At 44.3% G+C, this 24,657-nt stretch overlaps 1 protein-coding gene across 1 annotated transcript in view; it reads right to left on the bottom strand.

The window, feature by feature from the left end:
* Window positions 1–22,423, bottom strand: part of LOC148897259 (mannosyl-oligosaccharide 1,2-alpha-mannosidase IA) — a 45,821-nt gene extending 23,398 nt beyond the window's left edge. Inside the window, exon 1 of the mRNA XM_088998179.1 lies at window positions 21,063–22,423. Coding sequence (XP_088854305.1) covers window positions 21,063–21,599 — 537 coding nt within the window. The 5' untranslated portion in view covers window positions 21,600–22,423. The remainder of the gene's footprint in view (window positions 1–21,062) is intronic.
* Window positions 22,424–24,657: the final 2,234 nt, after the last annotated feature.

Genomic DNA, 24,657 nt, shown 5'->3' with positions numbered 1-24,657 from the left:
TCGCACATCATCTGCCAGTCAATGAGTTAAAAAAAGATCAATTCCAAATTAGGATTTGTACTGTTTACTTTTCAGAATACGAATCATCTTTATTTGCCAAGTACGTAGAACACACAAGGAATTTGTCTCCGGTAGAACATGCTGCACTAGTATCATCATAAGAAAATTGCAAAGTGGCACGAGACTGTACATGTTGTGGGAGCCAAACTACAGTGATACCTGTTTTCGACCATAATCTGTTCCAGAAAACTTTTTTGAAAAACGATTAGTTCGATAACCGAAACAATACCTTCCATTATGATCAATGTAAAAAAAAAAATCCGTTCCAAGTCTAGAAAACAACCTTTTAAAATTAGAATCTGAATCATTTTTATTGGCCAAGTATGTAGAACACACAAGGAATTTGTCTCCGGTAGAACACGCTGGACTAGTATCATCATAAGAAAAATAGAGGCACTATACAGTCCGATTTGAGTGACTTTTTAGAGAGTTCATGGCGACGGGGAAAGAAGCTGTTGAAATGTCTGTTGGATTTGGTGGCGTTTTCAGCAGCGAACAGCTGCTCGGGGATGAAGGCAGCAAATAAATTTCCGTCTGTTTCCCCCCGTGTGCAACGACCAGTTTTCGCCACCCCGATTCTTGCCACTTTACCAATTAGCGGTAATTGCGCCCCATTTTTTTTTCGCTCTTGGAAATGATTGGACTCGGAAATACGAGCGCATTTTCAATTTGCAACCGACTTGTGTCGGAGAGAAGAAAATTTGTCGCCTGCTTTTGTATTGCATTGAGTCTGTCGCGATCTGGTTGGCGACCAACGGGCGGTGCTGTTGGCCCCGCCTGCACCTGCGCAGGTGTTGGTCGTTCCGATCAGTGGCAGTTAAAAGGACTCCCGGAACGACCATTCGGTGTCAGGTCATTGTACTGTGAATGTGTTTGCTTCACCCTGTCAGGTTTGTCTCATCAGATTTTTACTCGTGGTTTTCTTTGATACTTTGTACTTTTCTGTTCGGATGACTATGATGTTTTACATTTTCTTCCTCCTGACTTTATTTTAATACAATTTGTCAAATACAAGCTGCTGCTCCCTCCTGCCTGCTTATTTGGGCTCCACCACCATCACCACCTCGCAAATTGTGACAGAGTCGACCAAAAAGGGGGAAAATGGATGTGAGTGATTGTCATCCCCTAACCCAAAAAAAAGCAGGTAAAAAGCAGGTCGTAAATCCCAATGTGGCTCACTGCACGTCCGTTTGATATGCGGAGAACGCCGATGCCGCTGCTTTATATGTCTTTCAAGTCAGTGGGGGGAGGGGGAGGGGGGCTTTAGGGGGCTCGGCGCTTCTCCATCAGACTGCAACTAAAAATGCTTGCCGCTTTCCGGGAACTGCTCGGAATATAAAAAAAAAAAAAGGCGTATCTGAAAAACAATCAATCCAAAGACGGAGACGGGCTCCGCCAGTACTTTGAACTCATCGATAGGACGACGTCGTTAGATGGTGAAACAAAAGGCCTTTTGTTTCCCACACGGAGGATCATTCGCTAACGTCGGATCAGTCGACCATCCGTTTTTGTTTTTTTTTTTCGTATCGGTGCCTGGTATCTGCGCCCACTGTAACTACTCGATGCTCCAAAGCGATACATATACAAAAAGAAGGGGGAGGAAAAATCCTACTGCACCCTCCGCACCCTGCCCACCACCTTTTCCAGCGACTCCCCTCAGGCAGGTGCTACCTGCACCAAATCCAGCAGACATTTCAATAGCTTCTTCCCCCGTCACTGTTAACTCTCAAAACAGTAACTGTATAGTGCCTTTTTGCCATTTTTCTTAGGATGATACTAGTGCAGCGTGTTCTACCGGAGACAAATTCCTTGTGTGTTCTACATACTTGGCCAATAAAGTGCATTCTGATTCTGATTGACTCCCTTGGATTTAAAGCATCACATCAAAAACTGTGCTGGAAACAAGAGTAGGCCATGTTGTTGTCATGGTGACGAGGTGTTGCAAAGATGTAGCTTCAAAGTTTCAAGAACAGACTTCAACATCAGGCACATCCAGCCTCAATTAAAAGAAAAAAAAATGGCTGTGACACCCCCCGCCCTCCAGCACTTTTTTTGAAGGCTCAAACATTTGCTGAACAAGGGATAAGCGATAGCGGTGGGCGGCCATAAATCCAAACACTTCCACTTCCTGCTTTGTGTTTGTCTTTGCAAAGTCAGCAGATCTGCCGGGCCACAACACATCCTGCCTGGACCCCCCCCCCCCCCCCCCGACCTCCCCTCCCCCGCCACGCTCTCAACAACAACGTTAAAAGAATCAGAATCGTCTTTATTGCCAAGTATGTAGAAGTATGTAGAACACATAAGGAATTTGTCTCCGGTAGAACATGTTGCACTAGTATCATCAGAAGAAAAATGGAGACACTATACACTTGTATTTGGGTTACTGTTTAGAGAGTTCATGGCGACCGACGGGGGAAGAAGCTGTTGAAATGTCTGCCGGATTTGGTGCAGGTAGCGCCTGCCTGATGGGAGTCGCAGGAAAAGGTGGTGGGCAGGGTGCGGAGGGTCTAGTGGGATTTTCCGCGCCCTTGTTTTGATTCCTGCAAGTGTGCAAGTCCTCGAGAGGAGACAATAAAATACGACGAAGCGAGCTAACGGCCCCGAAGCGCTTGACCCCGCCGCACATCAGCGTGATGGAAATCTGGACGCCGGACGCAAAGCGGATTTCGCCCCCCCTCCCTCCCCCATTAAATCCGGATAATCCCACCTCCTTGGCCTCCCCTTTGGAAATCGATGAACCCCAGCCCGCTTTGGAATGACTTGATTTTGGGAGAAGCTCTCCTTGAGGTCGTGTTGACAAGATGGCAGGTAAGCCAAAAAAAACAAGATGGGTGAGAAAATGGATAGTAAACACAGTGAAATTTGGACTCGTTTCAACTTCATTGATAGGTCAATAAGCAGAGTACACTGCAAGGTTAAAATATCCCATTGATCAGGCTCCACAAATAACCCGCACAAGCCAAATGTATAATTTCAAGAGAACATACAAGCAAGAGAACCAGCTATTAATGAAGTTTCTAGTGTGTCCGCCTGCATCTGTTCTGTTGCAACTTCCCAGAGCTCCTTGAGACATACAATGCAAAAAGCGATCAACCCAGCTAAACAGAACACAATTGATGAGGAACTAGCTAAAATTATCGCAGAGGAAGCACGGCAACTTCACTCGGATATCGTCAAGAGGCAACCTGGAAGTTCGTCATCCATTGATGATTTCAAGGCTAGCCACGGATACTTCGAGAACTTGAAGCGTCGTACAGGGATTCACAGTGTCATTCGTCATGGTGAGGCAGCCACTTCTGACCATAAAGCTGCCAAAGCTTACAAGGAATCATTCCTTAAGATGGTGAAAGAAGAAGGCTACGTTCCTCATCAGGTGTTTAACGCTGATGAAAGCGGCCACTCCATTCCATCAAGCCATCAACAACCATCACAAAGGTCAATAAACCCACTGTATTATACTGTACAGTTTATTTCTTTCATTTCAATACCATAGCACATTTAGTATAGGTAAAATAAGGTCTAGTTTGTGTAGTTATAAGGCCCTATTTATTAGTAGAAAATTATGTTTCATGGGGACCTGGGAACGGATTATTCTCATTTTAATGGTTTCCTATGGGAAATGAATGTTTGGAATACACACTTTTCGCCTTACACACACTTACTATGAACCAATTAAGTTCATAAGCCAAGGTATAACTGTATAATAAAGAGGTGGGGCGACTTCAGAAACAATACAAACGTAGCTCGATGAAAATGTCACCAGGGGGCGAGAGAGCGAGGAAAAGGACCTCCCCCCCAGAAGGATTATGGGTAATAAGGAGGGGGGGGGGGTTGTGAATGTGAATGTGGGCAGTGTGACCTCCTCACACGCCAGATGGGCCCGTGCAGATTAAAAGGAGGCCGGTTGGTTCTCGTCCAGCAACATGCAAATCAAGCCGGCTCAATGTGTTTTTTTTTTTTTTTTTTTGGGGGGGGGGGGGGGGGCAAACAGCATGTTGGAATGTCGAGATCCCGCCGCCGCGCTATGTGGTCACGAGCTAGTGACTAAATAGCATCATGGCGCCGTGCGTTCAAATAATTTCTCAAAAGTTATTTCTGGACAAGTCGACAATGACACATCTTCTTTATCCTCCGCGAAGAACAAGTGAGATGACGGCAGTGTCGCCAATTGCTTGCAGTCGCTGTCAAATTGGCTGTGTTGTTTGCGTGACGACATTAGACTGCCCCTAGTGGCCAAGAGGCACACCACAGATGGCTTTGATGCTTCTTCTTATCATAATAATAACAATAATAATAATATTAATAATAATAATAATAATAATAATAAAACATTTGATTTATAAGCGCCTTTCAAAACTCTCAAAGTTTACTTTACAGTCACGGAATAAGTTTTTTTCTGCGAGTGAGCAGCGGCAGCCACACGCGCCAGCGCTCACTCAACCCTTCAATTAACTCATACTATCCTGTCGTGTAAATGTCACGTCGGAATTCAAATGGAATTCGACTTACGACCGTTTTGTCGGAACGAAACCCGGTCGTAACTCCGATGTTACCTGCATGTACGTATTGCATTGTATTTTGCACAGCCGGCCCTCATTTCAAGCTCATATAACTCCAGACCCATATCACTTAGGAATTAACTCATACTATCCTGTCGTTTAAATCGTCACATCGGCCGTTTTGAATGTAATTCGACTTACGACCGTTTGACTTATGACCGTTTTGTCGGAACGGAACCCGGTCGTAGCTTGGATGTTACCTGTATGTATATATTGCATTGTATTTTGTACAGCAGGCCCTCATTTCAAGCTCAGATAACTCCAGACCCATATCACTTAGGAATTAACTCTTTTTAGCTGATGAAAGAAGAGAGTTTCAGTTTTTTTACACCAAATTGATTGTTTATGTATTCCTAAAACTGAATATTCTGTGGCTCCTGGAATTCGAGTGACAATGACAAAAACCCTGGCACTGGATTGGACACATTTTTGCACATCGTCTGGCATTGAATGAGTTAACTGCGGTCGTTTTGAGCGTTTGCTTTCCAACACTCGGGCTGCGTGGGCGCTTTCCAATCAAAACAACACCACCAAACAGAGCAGAGAAAACGGATGTTATTGCTACGAAACGCGGCTAATTCTCAAGGCGCCGTTACGAGTCGCGGGGGGGGGGGGGGCCTAGTGGGAGTCGGCGCGCGAGAAATGAGCCCCCCCTTTTTTGGAATGGCACTAATCTCATTTGCAACCAGTACGCCGACACGTCGAGCTTTTTCACGGAAGCAGATAAGCCTCAACAGTACAAACAATGATGGAACATGGCCGCCCTCCCCCGCAACATCTCCCCCCTCGCTCATTCATGTCGAACTACCTCCCGGTGACCTCTGCGGTTTTTACCTCGGCATTCAAAAGACAAAACGAGAGTCCGATTCGCCCTTAGCGACGTACCGAGTAACAAAAAAAAAAAAAACAGGTCGAATCCTTGAGTATCCCATTTGCCTGGCGATGTCACATGACCACCGGTTGCTAGGCAGATTAGATGACGGAGCAGCTCCGTAAATCTCCGCTTCCCACTGAGGATAATAAATTATATCGGAAAGACCAGTAAAGGCGCTTTTAGTCGTTTGTCGCTTCGTTTAACGACACATCGTATTACCGCTAACAGTCGCTAAACGCGCAGGGGTGCCATTAGCATGGCGCTCATGTTCGATGAAGACGTGAAGTGAGCCACTGTAAGAATGGAAACAAGGGGGCGGAAAATCCGACTGGACCCTCCGCACCCTGCCCACCACCTTTTGTAGCCACTCCCGTCAGGCAGGCGCTATTTGCACCAAATCCAGCAGACATTTCAACAGCTTCTTCCCTCGCCATTAAACCCCCAAATAGAACTCTATCGTGCCTCCATTTTTCTTATGATGATACTAGTGCAACATGTTCTACCGGAGACAAATGACTTGTGTGTTCTAAATACAGTGATACATTGGCTTATAAACTGAATTGGTTCCCAGAAAGTGTATCAGGCGAAAAATGTGTATTCCAAACATTAATTTCCCATAGGAAAACATTAAAATGAGAATAAACCGTTCCTAGGTGCCCATAAAACATAATTTTCTCTAGATAAGCCTTAAAACTACATAAAATAGACCTTATTTTATGTATAATAAATGTGCTATTGTATTATAATGAAAGTAATAAACTGTACTATATAATAAAGTGGTTTTTATCGACCTTTGTGATAGTCGTTGATGTAGTTGCCTCTTGATGATATCGGAGTGAAGTTGCCGTGCTTTCTGGCCGATAATACCCTCACTCACACTGTCCCGTGCTGGCTGCTTTTCTTTAATTTAAGTCAAGAGAAGTTTTTCAACCTTTTCTATTGCCTGAGACCGTTGCTTAGACACGTAGCAATGGTCGACTTAGCGTCCTGGTACTGGGACGCTAAGTCACAGAAATGCACACATCGTTGGTGTTTTTTGATGATCTTCTTCTTCTGCTCGACCATCATTTTCTTTAATGTCTTCTGAGGCTTAACACGAGCCTGTGGTGGGGTCTTTTTCGCTCCCATAATAGCAAAACTACTCCACTCGATAGCAAACCACGTCTGCACTCAAAGGGTGTGTGGAAAAGTAGTCCGCCAGCCACCGTGGTGCTGTTCGACCGCGTGGTTTGGTTGGTGTTCATTTGCCGAAAAAACTACTTTGTATGCCAAGATTATATTCTTGCGAATTTAATGTTCGTAAAGCGAAAGGTTCGTGAGCTAAGGCGTTCATAAGCGGAGGTATCACTGTACTTCGCCATTAAAGATGATTGTGATTCTGAAAAGTCAACATTTTCACAGCCATTCCACCTTTATCTACTAGGCCCCCTTAACCCCCCCCCCCCAAATGTACAAGTAGTACAAACGCAGGCCCCCCGCAGAGGTGGTCCGATTAAGCCTATTAACGAGTCCAATAAGCTGATGAAGGCTGTCTAAATCATGAGTTAGCGAGCACCTTGGCGCTCTAATTGATCTAATCAGACCATTAAGAATTGCGAGCCGCGCAAAAGAAAAAAAAACAAATAGCCAAAGCCGAGCCGGTGCCCTCATCAATAACGTTAAAGGGGGTCGGGGGTCGGGGGGGGTGCGTTTTAGCTATTTAGACAAATGAGTCATTTACAAAGCGCAAGCGGAGGGACTTTTTTGGGCAAGCTTAGAAAGTCAAGCGGACTTCGAAAACCCTTTGGAGTCGCGTGACGGCTAGCTTAACGGTGTTAGCGATGGGTCGCTTTTAAATCCCGGAACGGAAAATGGCCGACGACAGCGACCAGCTTTTAGTTCTCGGAAAAAACAAACAAATGTCAAACAACGTAACAATCAAACACCCAAATATATACATTTCATTGATAAGCGCGTTTCAAAACTTGTTCTGTGCGTGAACTCAAATAGATAGAAAGCTAGCTAGCTAGCTAATAGATAGCTAATAATAATAACAATACATTTTCTGCCTAAGAGCCTTTCAAAACTCTCAAGGATAGATAGCTAATAGATAGGTAGCTAGATAGCTAATAGATAGGTAGCTAGAGAGCTAGCTAGCCATCTAGATAGCAAATAGCTTTAACAAAAGTTGAAGCTGGAACAAAGATAGCTAGAGTACAGGTAACATCCGACATGTTTGCATATCGTCTGGTAGTGAACTCCCTCCCAGCCCTGCCCCCCCTGCCCCTTCCCACTGCCACACTCAGCGAACTCTGAGTACACGCTGTACTATCATCCTGAAGTGTATTTTTGTTCTTTCTGTTTTTTTTTCTGCAAGACCTCACTGCAACCCTTTTTTTCTTGTTTCCGACATGACGTCACTTTCCAGACGACACTACCTCACTTTACATTCACAAATGACATGTGTTGTCTGTTGTCAATTGTCTGTCTTTTTTAGCCACATTCTAAGTGCCTTGCACGCTGGGTCCGAGAGGACATTCATTTCATCTGTGCTGCATGTCATGCATATTAGCATATTAGCATATTTGACAATAAAGCTAACTTTGACTGAATGCGTTAAAAATGAATGGTTTTCTCGTGACGGACAGAAATCCCCAGAAAGTCGACGGGTTTGGACTTGTCCACCCAAAAAACAGCATCAAACTAAGCACATTTTCTGCCAGTACTACTTAGCGTCAACTAAGCGTTTTCAGTTTTATTTTTTATTTTTATTTTTTTTTTGGGGGGGGGGGGGGGTCATTAAAGTTTGATTCCATCGCATTTCATCCTCGCTCCAAATTTCAGGAGATGAAAAAGGGGAAATTTCACCAGCTGCTCGTCATCCTCTGATGACGCATTAAACGCGGGTGGGAGATTTTTGAAGGGCGCAAACACGCTAAAGCAGCCCCCCCCCCCCACCCACCACCCCCAATCCCATCACCGCGGCGGCCATAAAACTTCCTGAGGAGCAAACAGCAAATCAGAGTTATGGATGCTCGCTGCCATCCATCCAGACCCCCCTCCCCCGGCAAACACGAGAAACCAAGCGCGTCGGCTCCCGTGCGGCAAGAAGCCATAAAGCCAAGAGCGTATCCATCAACAAAATAGACTGGCGGAGTGTGAGGGGGGTCTTGGGTGAGAAAGGGGGGCGCATCGGGTTAGGGGGTTTTCAGTGCTGCGCGATGGCAAGTGAATCGGGTTCAGGTTGAAGACCAAGCCGGAGAAGCGACGTCATCGAGTCCATTACCGCTAACGACAGCGTTACATAAGGCGCACATTTTAAAGGACAACCGACACCATTTTTTGGTTTCCTAACTGACACCTGAGAAACGTGTTCTAGCATCTAAAAAATACCCAAAACACACACGCTGATATTTTAGTCAAATGCAAAACACCAATCAAAATGACTCCGAAAATATCTATCTATCTATCTATCTATCTATCTATCTATCTATCTATCTATCTATCTATCTATCTATCTATCTATCTATCTATCTATCTATCTATCTATCTATCTATCTATCTATCTATCTATCTATCTATCTATCTATCTATCTATCTATCTATCCGTCTGTCTGTCTATCTATCTACCTACCTAGCTATGTAGGTATCTAGCTATCTAGCTATGTATTAGCTCGTGAGCTAGCTTTCTGACCGAGTCACTTTCGGGTTGAGTGAACGCTGGCGCGTGTGGCACGGGCTCATTTTTGGCAGACAATCGTGGCTTTTTGGGGGCGACTGAGACACTCGAAAATCCCATCAACGTCTTCCACCTCCCTCTCCTTCCATTTTGGTTCATCCGAGCGCAGACTCAACTGGAGGTTATCGCCACCATCTTTTTTTTTTTTTTTTGCCTCCACTTTCGCCCCCGCCTTCGTTGTAATCTTTGATGAACTCCGTGCAGAGCGAAAAAACAACGACAACAAAACCGGTGAGGAAAGAAGAAAGGAAAGCGGCAAGCCACAGCAGGCTTGTTTTTTTTCCTTTTTTGGTTTTCACTCCACTCACAACAACAACTTTCAGGAAATGAAAGAGTCAAACGGCCACGTCGGCCCTCGCCACCACGACGGAAGGCAACGAGGCACGGCGGGAATCGATTCATTTACTTTGATGTCTTTATGGATTTAATATAAATCCATTTTATTGATTCATTTATTTTTATTCATTCATTCAATTTAGATTTAGTTATTTTTATTCAGCAATTTATCATCAATTTAGCAATTTATTTATTATTATTATTTTAATTTAGTTAAATTTATATTTATTTACGTAAATTTATATTTATTTATTTTTATTTATTGACGTATTGATGTATTGATTGATGTATTGACTGATTGGTTGATTGGTGTATTGATTGAACGATGTATTGATTGATTGATTGATTGATTGATTGATTGATTTATTGATTGATTGGGAGATCGATTGATTGATTCATTGCAAGATTGGTCGATCGGTTGATGGATTGATTGGAAGATTGATTGATTGCAAGGTCGGTCGATCGGTTGATTGATTGATCAATTGATCGATTTATTGATTGGAAGATTGATTGATTGATTAATTGATTGATTTTTTTTTTTAATTTATTTATGTATCAATGTATCAATTTATCAATTCATCAATTTTCAAGATTGGCGGTGCATTTTTTCCCCTCCGCATGTTGACAACAAGGAGACACTTTTGAAAAACAAAAGAAAAACAACAAGGACGTCGCCACGCGGCTTTTTGGCGCATCAGGCGGCCCCATTGAAGGCCCATGTTAATGAATTGCTACCACGCCGAAATCAACGAGCCGCCGCCCGTCTTATTTTCCACGCTCATCAATATTCATGTTGTGCAAACACGCCGCTTTCAAGACGCAAGAAAAGAGCTCGCCTGATTTCAGGGCCAATCGACTCCAGCGTTGATTTGGCGCGCGCGCGCGCTACGAGGTAGGAAGTTGCAAGCGCACCCCCGCCCCCCCACAGAGAGAAGCATCCACTTTTTCATGAGCGTATACAAACAGGCGCCTCGCATTTTCCATGCCAAACAAAATCAGCTTCCAATTCACCGGCCTGACAAATAACTGCAAGGCTGCTCAAAGAATACAAGATTGCAACGCTTTTATTTTGAAAATCATAACCGACAACATTTCGGCTAACATTCCGACAGATTCCAAAATAGTTACAGAATTTTCCCAATTTACCGGCCTGACAAATAACCGTAATGCTGCTCAAAGGATACAAGATTGCAACGATTTTATTTTGAAAATCCTAACGGGCAACATTTGGGCTAACATTTCGACAGATTGCAAACGAGTTAGTGAATTTTCTCAATTCACCAGCCTGACAAATAACTGCAAGGCTGCTCAAAAAAATACAAGTCTGCAACTCTTTTATTTTGAAAATCCGAACCGGTGACATTTCGGCTAACATTTCGACAGATTCCAAACGAGTTACTGAATTTCCTCAATTCAACCGGCCTCACAAATAAGAAGAATACAAGATTGCAACGTTTTTATTTTGAAAATCCTAACCAGCAACATCTTGGCTGACAGATTTCAAACGAGTTACTGAATTTTCCCAATTCAGCAGCCTGACAAAGAACTGCAAGGCTGCTAAAAAAACAAGATTGCAACCAACCGCTTTTATTTAGAAAATCCTAACGGGCAACATTTCGGCTAACGTTCCGACGAGTTAGTGAATTTTCACGTCTGCTTTTTGCATTTTTCTGCGCTGTCAATTTGAAACGTCAAATTCACTTCCTTTGACACAAACAAGACCACATCCAAATGACCCCCCCCCCCCATCCCCAACAAACATTTGCCACATCCGCTTCCTGAACGCAAAAAAAATGTTTCGTGCTAAGAGGGCAGCCATGATGTCATGGCCTTGGAATGATCACCTCTAAACCTAATCTTCCGACTTCCCCAAAATATTTCCTAGGGCACTTGCGTGGCCCATGGGTATTTTTTTCTTGTTTGCTTAAGTAAGCACACCTCCCCCCCCCCCACCCGCCGTCCCTCGCTTCTCAGCTCTGAGCAGACAGTAAAACAAAGACCACCTTTGTCCGCTTGTCGTCGATCGAACGCCGACGGGCACAGACGAGAACAAAGCGTCGCGTCATCACAAGAGCGCTGAGAGCGCCCGGAGACGTCTCGGCGAGGCCGCAAAGGCGAGCGACGGCAGCATCCCGTCGAGTCACTGCGTTTTTTTTGGTTTGTTTTTTTTGCGACCGTTTTGGTCCTTTCGCCACCCGTCAACTGTCAAGCTTTGGTCACAAATGAGAAGCGAGGACGACTATATATTTGCGCAGAACGAGAACAAAGCGTCGCGTCATCACAAGAGCGTTGCGGGCGCCCGGAGACGTCTCGGCGAGGCCGCAAAGGCGAGCGACGGCAGCATCCCGTCGAGTTACTGCGTTTTTTTTTTTTTTTGCGACCGTTTGGTCCTTCCGCACCCCTGTCAAATGTCAAGCTTTGGCCACAAATGACAAGATAGGACAACTTTATCTTTGCGCAGACGAAATCGAGGCGTCGCGTCATCACAAGAGCGTTGCGGGTGCCCGGAGACGTCTCGGCAAGGCCACAACGGCATCCCGTCGAGTCACAACGTTTTTGTTTTTTGTTTTTTTTGTGTGACCGTTTAGTCTTTCAAATGTCAAGCTTTGGCCACAAAGGAGAAGATAGACGACTTTATCTTTTGGCTCAGGCGGCTGACAGGACGTTCAAAGGCCCGAACAAAAGGAACTACACAAAGTCAGAGATCCAAAAATGGGCTCGGAGAGCCTGCCATTGGCCACTTGCAATCATCTCTGTCACAACATTGATTGTCCACATGACGGCGCCATAGAACAAATGAAGCTTGGTGAAGCTTCAGCCCGGAAGTCAACCGTTTGGATGCTTCCGTTTATCGTCACTATCGGCAACGGTGGCAAAAAGTTGCCTCATCACGACCTCTTAGCAAAACGCGCTAACGTTTGCATTTCAAAGACATGGATTGGCAATGTCCCGTCCGGCCCGCTGGAGTAAATAAGCTGAACGGCGGCCACGAATTGCCTTATTGATTCCCGCCGACACTTCACCGGCGGCGCCGCTGAAAAATTGTCATCGGAGCGACTTCAAACAAAAAGCCGGACGGCGAACGCACCCAATTGGGCTCCCGGCGCGCCGCCGAGTCCTGATTTTTCCCTGCGCTGAGGATGCGACTTGTGGGCGCTGACGGATGGAATCGCGTGGCGATCAAACAAGCCCGGGCAGACGTGTCTTTTCATGCCTTCGCGGCGGCGGAGGAGGAAAAGCCGCCGCCAACGACGCTAACTTTGACTCCATTTTGTTTTCCTTGACATTGTAACTGCACTCACGTTTAAAAAAAAGATTCCGTCGTGGGCCGGAAGTATTGGGCCATTCTGGCGACTTTAGAGCGCCTCGTTGCAGCGCAGAAAAATACCTGGTGAGATCCGGCGTGTCGTGACATGTCGGCACGGCGGGAATGAAGCAGAGACAAAGCACATTTCATTTTTTTAGAGGTCGTAGTAAAGTTACGGAGTTAAGGGGGGTGAAAAAGCCGACATTGATTACATTTAGCTATCCACTTAGCTAGCTACCTAGCTACCTACCTAACTAGCTACCTAGTTAAATAGCTATTGGCGATATGGCTGTCTAGCTGGCTAGCTATCTAGCTAGGTTTTTAATGGCTAGCTAGCTAGATAGCTTTCTATCTATTTGAGTTATTTCCGGTTGAACGGGGTCACCATTGCTGGCTATCTAGCTAGCTATCTATTTGCTGTCTAACTAGCTAGCTGGCTATCTATATAGCTATCTATTAGTCATCTATTAGCTAGCTAACTAACTTGATCTATTTGAGTTATTCCCGGTTGAATGGGGTCACCGTTGCCGGCTACCTAGCTAGCTATCTATTTGCTATCTATTAGCTGTCTAACTAGATAGCTATCTATTAGTTATCTATCAGCTAGCTAGCTTTCTATACAGTTGAGTTACTTCTGGGTTGAGTGAACGCTGGCGCATATGGCTGCCGCTGCTCACCCACAGAAAAACCTATCCTGTGACTGTAAAGTGACCTTGAGAATTTTGAAAGGCGCTGATCAATGAAACGTATGATTCTTATTAAAAGAAAAGCTGGCAAGACGGCGGCGACGATAGAGAAGAGGAAGAAATGCAAAATGCACAGCCAAATGCTCATGAATTATTCATGTCCGCCATGATGATGTAAGAGGGGCGCGGGAAAGGGGGGTCAGCGGCCCACTGCAACCGCTTCCGCATATGTGAACACCAAGTCACGATCAATCCACATCGACAGACAATTTGGCTTCTAAAAAAAATATGTATTTCCATCACGCTATCAGCGTCAGGATTCGTCGCCTCAATTTTTCAGTTTGGATTTTTATTGGCTGGATGTATAGTGACCCCTCCCACCCCTAAAAAAATATTATTTTGAATTTTAAAAGCCTATCAGACAAGATTATGGCTTTTTTCCCTCCGCACAAGGAAAAAAAAACGTCACCAATTGTATCATTAACCTCTAGTGATAAGCGCATACTGGCCAGAGCTAGCACACTGTATTTATAGCGAGCTGCATAAGCAAGTATATTGTTGTGTTGATTTAATAGTGGCTTTGTCAACCCACAATGGCTGAATAAATGGATTTGCTTTCAGATTTACTGGGAAAGACGGACTTTTCTAGAAAAAAAATCACTTATTGACTGGCAGACGGTGTGTGTCCAATCCAGTGCCAGGGTTATTGTCATTGACACTCAAATTCCAGGACCCACAGGATATTCAGTTTTAGGATGACATAAATATTCAATACACTGTTAGAAAGCTTAGAATATCTTCTTTCATCTGAAAAAAAAAAGAGTTAATTCCTAAGTTATATGGGTCTGGAGTTATCTAAGCGTGAAATGGGGGCGCATGTACAAAATACAATACGTATTGATTTATATTGCCTTTTAACGACATCTGAAGCTGGAACAAAGCGCTGGACAAAAAAGGTAAATGCTGCCCGCATGTGGAAGGGAAAAACATTGCCAGAGGTCTGACCAGCGCTTTATTGGCAAGCAAGCATGAAAACACAAAACCTGTACTAATTCGGGAATTGCGCTCGGTCATATTTTCAATTCCTGAATAAATTTGGGATGCACCTTCACTGTTGCATGAAGCAGCTCTAGATGAAAGAGGAGAGGATCAAAGCATCCTTTTCACCAGTGGATCAGGGACGTCATGTTGGAATATGCACGTTTGCTACAAGCTAAATATTGAAAGCAAACACGACACTGTAGCATCCATTGACCAAAAGAGATTGTCTCGCATCTCTTGTTAGTCCCACGTACTGTAAATCCGCTTCAATTCCAAGCCGCGACCTTTCCACATTAGAAACGGCACGTACTGACTTTGCGTCTATGTGCAGAGGTTTTTTTTCTTCTTCCGTTTAGTCTAAGTGATGCAAGCTTGGTTCCGTGTCGACTTGGATTCCGCGTTGCCATGGCAACAACACCCCCCCCCCCTTCAATGGGCCCCCCTTGAATGTCGCTGGCCAGACCGGGTTGCCTTTGGCATGAATTTGAATGGCCGTTAGCTGTCAGCGGGCCAACGTCGGTGATGTCTGCTAGCTCGCTAGCTAGCGCTGGCTGTTTGTTTGTTTGTTGGTTTTGCCCCCCCCCCCCCCCCCCCGCTCCACCACCACAGCCCCCTCCCCCTCCCTCCTCCGCTTTGTTAGCCTTTTAGCTCGCTGGGCTTACCTGGTGTGGAAAGTAACGATGCCCACAAAACATAACATGGACGCTAGCTTAAACCAAATCGTTTTTTTTTCCCAGCAAAAAATTTCTCCAAGCACACGAGAAGGAATCTGGTGGTCCTCGGTGGCCACGCCCCCCCCCCCCCCCCCCCCCCGCCATTTCCATTTTTTTTGTCCATGTTAGCACTTTGTTCCAGCTTCAGTTGTTGTTCAAGCGCTGTATCAACCAATATTACCATACCATGACATTGTATTTTGTATATCTGCCCCCGTTTCAAGCTCAGATAACTCCAGACCCATATAATTTAGGAATTAACTATTTTTTCTTGATGAAAGAAGACAATCTAAGGTTTCTTACGCTGAATTTAATGTTGATGTAGTTGTAGAACTCAATATTTTGTGGATCCTGGAAATCGAGTGACAATGACAAAAATGTTAAGTTAAGATCGAATGGCTGTCTTTGTATTATATGATTTGTTATTTTGCTTTGTTTTGTTATTTTGACTTCAAGATGGCACCGCGAGTGACAGCAGCTCCTGTATTTTGTTTTCTACTTCTTCCATTCCTTTCCTCACTTTGCTGCTGTGAAATGTCCATTTCTCCACTGCGAGGCTAATAAAGACTAATCTAATCTAATCTAATCCAAATAAAATCGATTATTTGTAGTTTGCAACACGTCACCCTTCCCAAACGAGAAAATCCAGGAAATTGTTGCGACAAGTCTGATTTGGCCCAAAAATGCCCGAAATTCCAAGCCAACGCGCACATTTGCTTTGATCAAAATCAGAATCAGAAAGCCATTCAGTCTCACAAAGGGGACATTTGCAACTTTGGTACGTTTCTCCACAAAAAAATACATAAATAAACACACAAACAAATAAATAAATAAGCAGGGAAAATAAACAAAAAATAAAGCAATCAATAAATACACAAACAGATCATAAACAAACAAATAAATAAATAAAAAGAAACACAAAATAAATACATAACTAAATAAATCAGATGGGGAAAAAATAAAGAAAAAAATACATAAATACATCAATAAATACATAAACAGATAATGAATAAACAAATAAATAAAAAGATAAATAAATAAATAAATAAATAAGATGTGAAAAAATAAACAAACAAAAAATAACTAAACACATAAATAAACACATAAAAAGCAGGGAAAATAAACAAATAAACAAAACAGATATTAAATAAACAAATAAATGAATAATAAATAAATAAATTAAAAACACAAATAGATAAATAAGCGTGGATAATAAACAAAAAAATAAAAATAAATCAATACATACATACAAATAGATCATAAATAAACAAACAAACAAAAAAACAAATAAATAAGAAGAAACATTAAATAAATAAATACATTTAATTTCTAAGCGCAACTTTACTTTAGTCACTTTACAGTCACTGGATTTTTTTTTTTTTTTTTGTGTGCAGGTGAGCAGCGGCAGCCCTAAATCCTCCTAAGCGGCACTAACAGGTTGCAACGTTGGGCTTGGCCAGCGTGTAACAAAAATGGCGTCGCCTTCACCAGTGCCTCAGAAATGGAACGGGGGGGAGAAGGGGAGGGGGGGGGGGCGTGTTGGCAGGCATGTCGGATTCTACTTCCAACAACACCAGACTGCCACCTTTGACCCGTTTGCCAAAATGTGAAAGTCGCAGGGTGACACGCTGCACATTTGGGGGGCCGCCCCCCCCCCCCGATGGATGTTTTTTTTTTTCACCAAAATATACCGACAACCCTCCTCCCCTCCCCCGCCTCGTCAACAAAAGTGAACGTTGAAGAAGAGGTTGGCCTAGATGCAAGAACCCCCCCCCCCCCCAATACGAGCTGGCGGGTCCGGCCCGTTCTGCTTTTATGGCTGCCTAATTGGTCAGAAAACAACATGCATGCTTGCGCTCAAAGCCCGAGTGGGACTCAAATGGTTCCAGGGGGGCTGCCGGGCTTTCTCTCTCTCTCTCTCTGCCTTGTATGGCGTCTTTGAAATCTGATTATTCAGATTTTTTTTCCAAGTATCGTCCAGCGCCAACCGTGATCGGGCCTGAGGTCATTTAACCTTTGACCTCCAGCGCAACGAGTCGTGTTGGCGTGGAATGCGGCGGTCGCTCCGTTTTTTGTTTTTGCTGACAAACTTTTGACTTTGGAGGTGACGGCGGCGCTTGAGGTGCGCGTCAGCGTTGCAAGAAATCAACAAGCTTTTATAGGCCTTGAAAAGCTGACCTCTGTTATTTCATTCATTCATTCATTCATTCGTGTTTTTATTTATTATGTGTTTCTTTGTGTTTACTTTCCCTGATTATTTATTCACTTATTTATGTATTTATTTATGCATTTGTTTCTTTTTCATTTTGTTCTTCATATATTTTTTGGTTGTTCATCTTTCCTGTTTATTTATTTATTCATTTGTTCTTTATTTTCCCAGTTTATTTGTTTATTTATTTATTTGTTCTTTTTTCCCCTTGCTTATTTATGTATTTGTTTATTTATTTAGGTGTTTATTTGTGTTTATGTATGATCTATTTATTTATTTCTTTATTTTTCTCTTTATTTTCCCTGATTATTGATTCACTTATTTGCTTATGTATTTATGAATTTATGTATTTATGCATGTATTTCTTTTTGATTTAGTTCTTTCTATATTTTCTGTTTGTTTAGTTTTCCTGCTTATTTAGTTATGTATTTATGTGTTTATTTATTTATTACCTGTTTATTTATTCATTTGTTGTTTATTTTCCCTGATTGTTTATGTGTTTATTGAGTTATTTATTTATCTATTTATTTATTGAGTTATTTATTTATTGTATGGTATTTATTTTCTGTTGGTTATTTTTTTCCTGCTTATTTATGTATTATTTATTAATATATTTATTTATTTATGTAATTGTGGTTTATTTTCACTCCTTATTTATTGATGTATTTATTTTCTGTTTGTTCATTTTTCCTGCTTATTTATTAATTTATTTATTGACTGTTTCATTGTATTTACTTGTTTGTTCATTTTTCTGTTCATCTGTTTTTTCTCTTGCTTTATTTTCTTTTTTCTTCTTGGTTTTACTGCTTGGTGCTTTCTACTATCTTTGTTACTGCTTTATTTTTCCTGTAGATGATAGCCGTCCATGTTTCTTTTCTTTCGTTTTTCGGAACGGCGGCGAAAAAGTCGTTTTTTGTTTAGGTTTTTTTTGGTCAGCGGCGGTCGCGTTTCCTCATTTTTCCAACAATTAGTCGTCTCATCAAAGGCGAGCAGGCCTCGCTCGTTAGCGCGCTTTTCCTTCAAGGTTGGACGACGGCGACGGATCGTCCAACGAGGGACGCGTTGAGCTGGCAGCCCGCAGCTCTTTAAACGGCGTTAATGAGAAAACGCAAAGTGTTGATTGGTCATCGATCCGATCGGTCGCTTCGCTCGCTCGCGAGACTCCTTATTAGCTTCCGCCGACTCACGTGCTGCACTTCATTTTAAATTACTTGCAATTTGGTGGCTTTTGGGCAGTTTTTAGTTTGCTTGATCGTGTTTACGAAGCCCTTGCTTACGAACTTTTCGGTTTACGAACGTTACATTTATGAACATTTTACCTTGGCATACAAACTAGTTTTCGGGATACACACGGAGCTGACACAATGTGTCGTTTGCGAACGAGCCCGTTCTCCTAACAAGAAAATGGCAGCCGGCTTGTTTTGGTCATTAAAAAAATAATGTATATTAGTAGAAAATTATGTATAAATTATAGATAATTACAAAAATTAAGTAGAAAATTATGTTTTATCGGGACCTGGGAACGGATTATTCTCATTTTAATGGTTTTCTATGGGAAATTAAATTTTGGGATACATACTTTTCACCTTACACTCTGTCTGGGAACCAATTAAGTTCGTAAACCAAGGTATCACTGTATTATTATTATGATATATTTTTTTTTGCTACCCCCCCCCCAGAGTGCCTTCTTCACAACGTCAAAATGCGGAAAAAGGAAAACACACATTTGGCTTGGGTTTAGCACCCCCCCCCCCCCAAGGCTGGAACGTAATCAAACGTGTTGTTTCGGAGCGCAACGGCGAGCTTTCACACATGATGCGGGGTGGTAGGGGGGGGGGATTATCCGCTCCACGCACAATGACCCCATTATGTCAGCAGGAGGAGACCCCCTCCACTGGGGAAATTGGCTTTTGCCTGGAATTTATTGCAACATTACAGCATAAGGGGGGGAGAGGGGGCATAAGGAGGGGCAGGTGAAATCTGAGCCTCGGAAAAGATATTTTGGCTTTTTTTTCAAAGAGGAAAATATGGAAAAGGGGAGAAAAAAAAAAGCCTTTAGGATTGAATTTATAGCTATCTGGTTGGCTAGCTAACTATCTGGCTCACTAGTTAACTATCTAGCTAGCTCTCTATTAGCTCTATAGCTGGCTAGCTCGCTAGCTAGCTATTAGCTATCTATTAGCTAGCTGGCTGGCATTCTCTGTTACCAGAGTTACTCAGCTAGCTTTGTAACTGTTATTTGAGTTATATATTTTGTTAATTGGGTCACTTAGCTAGCTAGCTTTGTCTCTGTTACCAGAGTTACGAAGCAAGTTGCAACAATCCCACTGCTGGAATTCAAAGGAGAAAGTTGGAGGGAGAAATGTGGGTTTGATTGTCGGGAAGAAGGAACATCTGCCGCGCATTTTCGCAGGCCTCATCATCGGGAAAAAGAGGCTTATGTTACGCAACCCACGATGGAAGACGTGGACGGAAAGGAAAAAAACGAGATGAAACGTGTTTTTCATTTTGCACAGGATGTTGACTTTGCAGAACGTTCTTTTTTTTCTGCGCTATCAACACAAACAGCCCCCGCCAACCGCACTGCCCTCCGCCGACACCTCCGCTAGCGCGCTGGACTGCCCCCGCCGGCCTCCGCAGGCACATGACCAACCAGGAGAGGTTGGGAAATCCGGCAGAGAAAGTCCGCTTTGATCCGAGTTAGCGGGCCAATAGCTAGCGTCAAAACGACACCCTCCCTCCGGCAACAAAAAACAGCCTTCAGTCTGCACGGCTATCGAGTCGTTCGGGGTCGAGGGGTCATTGAACCGCCCAAAGGTCGATCGGGAGGTTCGATTGGCGGCCATTGCAACGTGTCAAAGTGTCCTGATGAAGCTTCGGTTGCCGTGTCATCAGCATCCAAATGAGGCAACAGGATCACGCGTCAAACCCCCTTGAGGTCGCAAAGCGCCATACGAGCTATCGACACCGGTCTGGAGGTAGTACTGCGAACTGCCCGTTCGCTTATCTGGACCTGATGACAAGTAGGAACCCCTTGAGAGTCCCTTGAAGCACGGTCTACAACTAGTAACCAGACCGAAGCTGCCTGGGAACCTTTTGGAGGGAGTCAAAGACCCATGGTGGTGCGGAAGGACGGCAGCTGAAAAATACCAAAGAGGAAATTCTGGGGACCGGTCCCCGGTTTTGGATTGAACGAACCACAGAGATGTTGGTTGGGCAATAGGGACGGGGAGGGTACCAGTCAAGGTCCGTCACATCGCGGAGACCGAAGACAAGGTATTCAAAAAGTGCGCTAGGAAAACCTGCGATGGGAACGGCGTGCGTGGACCTCCAAGACTTGGACCTTCAAGGGTCCCCCTCGAAAAACGACATGTTGACAAATGCCTTTGGTTTTTTCTTAAGCAACCGCCTCGGTTCACCGAGATCGGACTTTCGGTATTTTACGACAGTCGAAACCCCTCAACGACTGACGGTTTCCGTTTTGTCGCTTTGACGCTCGCCAAACGGGGACGAACAACCACACGGGATGTCTTTGAAAACTGAGAACAAAGTCTCTTACCTCTCTGACTTTGTCGCGCCGCCTGTCGGTGTCGGGGTCCGCCGGTTTACCGCCGTCCCTCCCCAGGGGGGGCTTCAGCAGACACCTGCGGAACTTCTCGTAGGCAAAGGCGCCGTCCGACTCCGGCGAGGAAGCTTTCTCCGATACCGAGAGGGGGTCCTCCCGCGCCGTGCCCCCCGCCAGGAGTTGGTCGGCGGCCTCGCGGGGGGACGGCGGCGTCTTCCGAGCGAGTCCTTTGAGCCTGGCGAGGCCCGTCGCCCGGGCGCCGTCATCCCCGTTGGCGGGCGGTCGCTCCAAATCCCGAGATCGCTCGGTCCGCTCGTCGGCGTCGTCGCGGGGTGGCGCCGGCGCGGCGGCCGTCTGGCTTTCGCTCTTGTTGAGGAAGATGCGCTTGAGTCTGAGCGAGTGGGGCAGGAAGAAAAGAGCCCCCAGGCAGAGGGTGACCAGGCCCGACAAGAAGAGCAAGAACACAAACTTTTGCGATAGACGCAGACCCATGCCCGACGCGGAGACGCCGGGCAACTTGCGGAACACCATCTGGGACCGCCACTCCTTCTCTTGGGTCTCGTTGCGCCCCCCTCAACCGGCCCCCCTTCCCCGCACAGCTGGTTGGTCTTAGCTTCCGGGAAAGCGCTTGAGCTTGTTTAGCTTTTTAAAGCTTTTTGTTAGCTTTTTCTTTAGCTTATTTTAGCACAAGTCCACTGTCGGGCTCTCTTTAGCGTTGTCTCCGGTGCATGCTTCGCTCTTCCTTTCTGGGTTTGGGTTTTTTGTCTGTACTCCACACTCCCCCCCCCCCCCTCTTCTAATCAAACTCAAACAGGGGGGGACGTGGACAAAGTTGCGTGCAGATGCATGACGCGCCCACCAACGCGGCTGTCAACAACAAAAAACCCGGATAGGCGTGTTGTAATCCCTTGACGACGCCATCAATCCAGCGGTACCATCCGAGTACACGGAAAGGGGGCGGGGGTGAAAGTCGGGGGGTGGGGGGTGCTCCTCCTCAACAAGCCGCTCCACGCCGCCGTGCGGAACGGACGCGTTTTCGTTTTTTTAACGATATCCGGCTTGACAAAAACAAAAAAGCAGAGTCTCCGGTGGGGTGGTAGGGGGGAGGCGCCGCCGCTCGTAGCCGTCGAGATGAAGCTTCGTTCGGCTTTCCGGCGTCGTCGTATGCCGCCACCGCCGCAGCAGCCCGGAAGATGTGGAACAGCCGCACCGTCCAAGCGGCTCAGGTAGTGCGGCGGAGACACCGAGAGGGGAGGAGGGTGCTTGGGGCGGTTGTTGGGGTGATTTGAAGCCCACCCTTTCCTCCTCGGCGAGCCAGTGAGATGCTCGCGAATCCTTTGATGGATTCGCGTGACGGCTTATCACAACGTCGCCGGCGTGTGGGGGGGGCTCTAGAGCATATCGAACCTCTGCAAGAACGAAACAAATACGCGTTGAGAAAAAAAAGCAAGTGAAATGAGAATGTAGCTTCCGTTCCCCTTAAATAATTGAGAGGAAGGGGGTGAAATTTCAAAATAAATCTGCGCGATTCGGTTTAAATGGACTCATTTGATGCCAACGAAAAAAAAAACGTTGGATTGGATGTACCTTTGTTCGTCTCGCAGTGGAAAAATTGACATTTCACAACAGCAAAGTGATGAAAGGAAGAGGAAAGAAAGAAGTAGAAAAACAAAATACAGGAGCTGCTGGAAAAAGGAAGCCACTCTTGTGGCAGCCATCTTGAAGTCAAAACAACAACAAAAACACTAAATAACAAATAATATGGATCGATTAGCTTTTATTCGTCTCGCAGTGGAGAAATGGACATTTCACAGCAGCAGAGTGATGAAAGGGAGAAGTAGAAAAGCAAAATCCGGGAGCTGCTGTAAAGGCAGCCACTCTCGCGCCGCCATCTTGAAGTAAAAAAAGTTGATGAGCTAAAAACAAGCAAAGTCTCCAAATCATTCTTCACTTTTCCTTTTCTTTCTTTTGGTCTTTTTTTCACTGACATTTTCTCCTTCAGCAAATTACGGCGGCCGACGACGGTCCTTTGCTTTGGACTTCGAGGGCGCAGCGCCCTCTGCCGGCTCATTTTGCCACGAACGAGCTAAGGAGGGACACAGAGACTAAAAGAGACAGAAAGCTGACTGATGATATAAGAAGAATACTACTATTAATAACAATAAAATAATAAAATAATAATACTAATATTCATACTCACACTAATACTACTACTAATAATAATAATAATAATGCTCATACTAATACTACTAATACTCATACTAATACTAAAACTACTACTACTAATAATAATAATACTAATCCATTTAATTTAAAAGTGCCTTTCAAAACTCTCAAGATCACTTTTCAGTCACAAGAGAAGTTTTTCTGTAGGTGAGCAGCGGCAGCCACAAGCACCAGCGTTCACTCAATCCGGAATAACTCAAAAAGATAGAAAGCTAGCGAGCTAGCCAAATATAGCTAAGTGGCTAATCAACACAAAGAATAAACACAATATAGCATGACTATATACCGTAGCTAGCTAATTAACACAATATTTGTTGAAGTGTGCCGTGTGATTGGCTGGCAACTGGTTCAGGGTGTCCTCCACCTGCTGCCCGAAGGCAATGAGGATAACGCAATTCAAAAAAATGGAACGATGGACAAAAAGAAAATTGGGAATGGAAGAAAAGAAAGCAACAAAGAACAAAGTCCATTTTTTTTCTCTCTTTGATGTCAGACAATCGGCAGCAGGAAAATGTGAGAGACGAGGCGACAACACGGTTACAAAGTAAACCTTTATTTTATTTTGGTAGATAGTTCGTCCACGTCGTCACTTTGCTTCTCATGTTTTGGTAGCGGAATGGAATGCTCAAAGCTTCATTGGCCTTTATATTATCTATCTATCTATCCATCTATCTATATATATATATATATATATATATATATATATATATATATACATACACTGTACATATATACACATACATACACACATGTGTATATGTCTCATTTGAATCTTAACTTTGTAATACATCCAATATATCTTTGTATCTGTCCATTTTTCCATGAAAGTCTCTCAAAAATAACGTTGACACCAGAAATGCTGACAAAGCAAAGTGTGAAAATGAGAATTAGTAGCGAATTAGTGGCGAAAAGAAAGCTTTGTTGGTGGGCGGGGGCAGTCACAAAGCGACGACAGGAAAGCGACTTATTGCTGGTTTGGAGATCCCAAAAAGTTCTTTTTTTTTGTGGCGTTCGATCGTCCGAGCAGAAGCAAAAATAAAACATGGCGTGTGGGTCAACTCAGAGGACGACTGTCAACGTTTTTGTCCACTTTCTCTGCTCCGAATTGGTGTCGTGGCTTTTGGTTTCTTGTCGAAAATGAACAGGGAGGGCAAAAATGTCCGGACACGTCATACAACTGCAAGCGTAGCAGAAGAATCTTCTGAGATTTGGATGAAAAACAGACAATGAAATAGCAACAAGGAGGTGAGCGCGATCCAGTTGAAAACGCCAAGAAACGAGCAGTCCGACAGCATCCCAAATGGACCCCAAAGGCCAAATTCAACACAAGAAACGAAGCCGCTAAGCTAACGTAAACATGAGA

Source organism: Hippocampus bargibanti, linkage group LG06 (genome assembly GCF_051943395.1).
Source record: "Hippocampus bargibanti isolate YZ-2025 linkage group LG06, ASM5194339v1, whole genome shotgun sequence".
Classification (NCBI taxonomy): Eukaryota; Metazoa; Chordata; class Actinopteri; order Syngnathiformes; family Syngnathidae; genus Hippocampus; species Hippocampus bargibanti.
This window is presented reverse-complemented; position numbering and strand designations above follow the sequence as displayed.